The 5,153-nt window shown below is 46.1% G+C and overlaps 1 protein-coding gene across 1 annotated transcript in view; it reads right to left on the bottom strand.

Annotated features, from left to right (window-relative positions):
* Positions 1 to 475: 475 nt before the first annotated feature.
* tbc1d19 (TBC1 domain family, member 19) overlaps positions 476 to 5,153 on the bottom strand; it is a 26,661-nt gene continuing 21,983 nt past the window's right edge. Inside the window, exons 14-21 of the mRNA XM_061709607.1 lie at positions 4,682 to 4,766; positions 4,518 to 4,562; positions 3,833 to 3,865; positions 3,648 to 3,757; positions 3,471 to 3,562; positions 2,788 to 2,903; positions 2,592 to 2,662; positions 476 to 1,894 (exon numbers count right to left, since the gene is read on the bottom strand). Coding sequence (XP_061565591.1) covers positions 1,820 to 1,894; positions 2,592 to 2,662; positions 2,788 to 2,903; positions 3,471 to 3,562; positions 3,648 to 3,757; positions 3,833 to 3,865; positions 4,518 to 4,562; positions 4,682 to 4,766 — 627 coding nt within the window. The 3' untranslated portion in view covers positions 476 to 1,819. The remainder of the gene's footprint in view (positions 1,895 to 2,591; positions 2,663 to 2,787; positions 2,904 to 3,470; positions 3,563 to 3,647; positions 3,758 to 3,832; positions 3,866 to 4,517; positions 4,563 to 4,681; positions 4,767 to 5,153) is intronic.

Genomic DNA, 5,153 nt, shown 5'->3' with positions numbered 1-5,153 from the left:
CCGCCAGGAGGAACTGCAGTATGAGAACACGACTCCAGCAGGTACTGCTCTCAGGAGAAACAGGCACGAGAGGGTGGGGGGGGGGGGGAAGGTGCATGCCTGATAAGAGTCAGCCGTGGGAGTCCCAGTAAACAGGTGGCAGATGCAGCAGAAACCAGGAGAAGGTTGCAAGACGAAAGAAAAGAGCAGCATAATTCGATATGAGCTGGTAGAGGGAGCAGGGGAAGAGGGAGACAGCCAGCCATGAAGGAGAAATGGAGCAGATGCTGCATGTGGGAGGAGGCCCGGCGGGGGCGTCCTGTCACCTACCCATCCTGCCTTCTCCACAAATGACTGCCGGGAGCTTCTGGAGTACACCGCCGCCTATCCAAATATTTACACGGCCACATGAGCCGAGAGGAATATTCAGTGAGGGAGAAGGAAAGATCCGACAGCAACACACCGAGTGGACAAAAACACCAAAGTCCTCCACTGCCTCACACTCTTTATTTTCTAAAACATCTTTTACGCTGCAGGAAAACATTCAAGATGAGACTTGCTAGGAACACAGTTAGTCAAATTATAAAGACAGAACATATCTTTCATAATTAAAGTTACATATGTAACAAAAATGACATAATTAGTATGTACATACTTTAAATACATCATTCAAAATGTTCACAATCACATAAATATTGGCATTGAGCGCGTGAAGCATGCCTTAAGGCAGGATTTACACAGACGCATTTCAGGCTTCAGCTTCTGAATCCCAGACAAAGAGCTGACGTTAGCTGGAATCAGTCAAATGGAGTTAATGAGATTTAATGGAATTATATGAAAAATTATTTCATACATATGATTATATTTCTATAATTACAAATTAACCTTCCCACTCCATCCAGACTAGTATTGCTTGAGATCAAGCATTTTATTAGCTCCAATAAAGGTTTACGCGGGGGTTTAGAGAGTTTTTCCTCATCTTATTTTAAAGAATAGTGCCATGCACATCAAATGATTTAAAACTTGAACATCTAAATCATTTCAAGCTTTCCGTAGAAAATGTATCAGCACTTTTTTGCCCGCTGCAGAATTTTTCCAGTCAGATTCCAGCCAGACAAACTCATCTAGCCGGCTGTCTGATCTCATGGCTGACTGGCGCTACATTTCTGAACATCAGCGCCGAGCCTTAACGCAGCGCGTCCGCGTGAGCCCTGCCCAGGAGTGCATTAGCAGGCCATCCCTTCATAAATGCAATAAACAGCGTGGGTATTTCAACATGCTGAAGCAGACCAGTGTTTCCAAACTCCTCGTTCAGCAGCAACCGCAGAGTTAAATAACGTAATCGCAAGCAGGACACTCAGAGCTGAATAAATAGTGCAATTGCAGGAAACAATTAACATGTCATTAACCAAGCTGGAAACATTACGGCTGCTCCCTCTCGCATGCCTCTGGTGCAACACAATGACTTGTCGGTGCGACTTATGTGCCGCTGAGCTGCTCGGCTGATCCCAGCACCGCCGTGTGGATCCCCTTCCCGTACGGCTTAAGAGAGCTGGCGTGGCCTCACCGCTCTGGAAGATACGCTTACATACTGTATAATATCTGATAACATCGTCGATGGTATTTGCTATTTATGGTCCACATGCGCTAAACGCGGCTTTGGCGCTTTGCAGAAACCAGATGAAGTGTGTCACGCCGACGCAGGTTCTCCTTACTCGGCTCCCGTTTCCTGATGAATGATGACTCGTATTTAGTGCGGTTATGGCATATCCAAGTGGCATTTCTCCAGTGTCACAATATCGTCCCGGTGGCAGCTCGGCCCGTCCTGTCGCCCCGGCCGTCAGATGGCGGTGGCGAACAGAAAGATCTGGATGAGGGGCATAACCTTCAGAGTTGAAAGGTCCGCGAGGACGGCCTGCAGTTTGTTTGTGAAAGGAAACACAAACACAGCTCGCTGAGCCCGTTTGCACGCCAAAGAGCACCCCCTTTTCAAGACACACATTTAAGAACAGAACAAGTTGCATGAAAGCGTTAATGATGATGCCAGATCCTTGGGAAGCCGCAATCTATGCTTAAGAGTCCCGCCGCTTCCCATCCTGTCCTTTTGGGATCACAGGGAGATTAAATTTAGGGACCATATCATGTTTAGTCTGAGGGTTTAATATTTCAGCACTGAGCCTGACGTTCTAAATATAAGATAAGGAGCAGTGTGTTATGATATCTTCTTCTCAACTGGAGCAGGTGGAAAATGAGCAAGCAAATAGTGCCGGCTAGCATCTCTGCCCTTTGTGCCGCGTCGTGATTTAACCTCTTGACCAAACGCAGGGGAGGGAGCGAAGAGGAGAGAGGGGAGAGATTCACAAGAGCTGCTGCAGCGGTTACTGTAACAACACACGGCTGCTGCCGTTTACCTTTCTGCTGCCTCCTTAACAATTAGACGGGCTGAATTTAAGTAGATAATTCTGCACAGAAACATAGCACATACATTCAGGAGGCTGGCTGATTATAAGTCATTCACAGCCATCAATGAGCTGCGGGGGGGCAGGGAGAGGACTGGAAGAACGTTTAAATACACCTGCAAAATAACTACGTCTATTTTGGGACAGACATACCTCCGCTGAGGCCAGAGACGTCACCTCCATCAGGTTCTCGGCCCGGAAGGCAAACACCGCAGCTGCGAGAACTGCAGCAGGGCAGCAAGGGAGAAAAGGGAAACAGAAGGGTTAGAAATAAGCAAACGCGTGTCTGTGACATAATAGTGCATAAATGCATAGACTGAATCTGAACGTGAGTGCAGCATCTACTTACCTGCTACTACTTCCAGAGAATCATACCCGAGGATCCGATCCCAGAGAAGCAGCAGCTGATCGGTGGACAGGTATCCGGAGAAGCCCCTCACCATCCACTTGAAGGCTATACGCAACCTGGCAACAAAAATATGGACACCCACAGTGAACACACACACTACTGTGACAACTCAACTGGATATAAACCTATAACTACATCTTTTGTGCTTAAATTCAATGCTCAGGCTGATTTTTGAAACTGTGATTCAAGTAAATGGACACTAGATGGCAGTGGTTCGCAGGAAATAGATTAACAAAACTGCAGATGTGAAAGAAGAACACCGGTATGTGAGAGATGAATAAATCATGAGTCTGTGTAATCAAAAATCAAAGTTATAAAATCATCTTTTAGGCAGTGTTACAGCTGATTTCATTAACTTGGGTATATTTACAAGCAGTAGACTCCAGGTAGTTGGTTTCCATGGCAATACCTAAAGATGAAAAACTTTGCCAGTGTATAAATATTTTTTGTGTGTGTTATGTATGCTTTGTGGATTAAAAAAGCTTCCCTGAAAAGATGTTTTTTGAGTTCATTTGCACCATTTTAGGAAGTATAGGGGACATGTGTTGTTGTTTTGTCAAATAGCTGATTTCTGCTAGTGAATCCGTCCTTCACGCCACCAGGAGGATGAAGCGGTAACTCACGGCTGCGCTCCGATCTGCCGAAGGTGATAGAAGAGCTGAGGCAGGTGGGCCTGGAGCAGCCGCTCGAACTGCAGGCACAACGACACCACGCCCTGCGGGCACACGTGCAGCTGCGTGAAGCTCGGAAAGCAGAGCAACGTTGGGACATTTAGACGAATTAGAGGTTGGAACTCTCACCGAAGGAGCGGAGGAGATGGAGTGCAGTCTGAAGAAGTAGCGGATATACATTTCCCTGAAGACGCTGTAGAGTTTGGATGGCTCGTTGTACAAGAAGCACAAAGGTGCCACTGGAAAACAAACACAAACATCTTCCACATTCTCCTCATTGCACTGAAAAAGGTGCAGTCCCACCACGTACTCACCGTACATGGAAAACCCATGGAAAGGGATGACACCTGTTCAAACGAGAGTCTGAAGTGAGCTCGTCTCCAAACATGATGCATCAATGTTCAGAAACATGTGTTTTATGTTTATACATCCTAATGTAATTACCGTATTTTCTGGACTATAAGCCGCTACTTTTTTCATAGGTTTTCAACCATGCGGCTTATACAAAGGTGCGGCTATTCTGCGGATTTTTCTTCCACCGCTAGGGGGAGTGCTAACCGGAATTAGAATAAAAACTAAGACAAAATAAATGCAAAGAAGAATACGCTACTTCTTCTTTAGCAGATAGAAGTAGAAGCAGATTTCAAACAGATAAATAGATAAATAAATACCGGTTATTTTCTCTTGGTTCTGTCCCGTTTTAATCAGCAAAGTTGCTGCCGTGTTAAAAGACACTGTTAGGAAAGGATCTATTTAGGTCTAAACATGTACATCATTTACAGTTCAAAATGGTTCTGTACATGTAGTAAATGTCTAATCTAACAACATAAATATCTGCGGCTTTCATATCTTTTTTTTTTTAAATAGAGCGGATGCGGCTTATATACAGGTGCGGCTTGTATATCTTTTTTTATTGTTTTTTAAAAAATAGAGCGGGTGCGGCTTATATACAGGTGCAGCTTATAGTCCAGAAAATACGGTATATAAATGCATGCTCACCATTGGGAGGGTAAACAACAGCTAATTCCTCATCTCCCCCTTTTCCTGCGTGGCACACACACCATGGGAAAGAATCATAGCACATGTGGATTGATGTTCATTATATACGCAAACAAGACAGTCATATGTGATGATGTACACGTGTGAGTAACGCTCCATCTCACCGTGGATGTAGGACTTGGGAGGAGTGGCGCTGTTGTACTTGAAGTGCTCCAGGACGGCAGTGTCCCGGGAGAAGCACAGCAGCACCTGTGGCAACACACAGGTCTCAGGCTCAGCGCTCCATAAACAGTTCAAGAGACACCACAACACCACAGCTCCAACGCCGTCTCCCGGCATGGGTTTAAGCCCTTTTTTTCTGGAGCCCCCTCTGATGGGACGGGGGATTTGGAGGCCAGGTGAACACCCTACGGCTGTCTGACGTGCTCCTTGAGCCGTTTCTGAACAATTTTGCGCTGTGACGCATGTTGGCGCCGCGGGACCCGGCTGACATCACAGTGCTACAGTCGTGGGCTGACAGGGGGCCGCACTTGTCCCGTTCATCTAACACCTCATTTAAATATCGTTGCCCAGTGGAAAAGATGAGTTAGTTCATGCTTTTATTCATATGCCGTGGCGCCGGTCGTGGCCTCGTTG

Source organism: Cololabis saira, chromosome 20 (assembly GCF_033807715.1).
Source record: "Cololabis saira isolate AMF1-May2022 chromosome 20, fColSai1.1, whole genome shotgun sequence".
Lineage (NCBI taxonomy): Eukaryota > Metazoa > Chordata > Actinopteri > Beloniformes > Belonidae > Cololabis > Cololabis saira.
The sequence above is the reverse complement of the archived record's forward strand: the minus strand, read 5'-3'. Positions and strand labels throughout refer to the sequence as shown.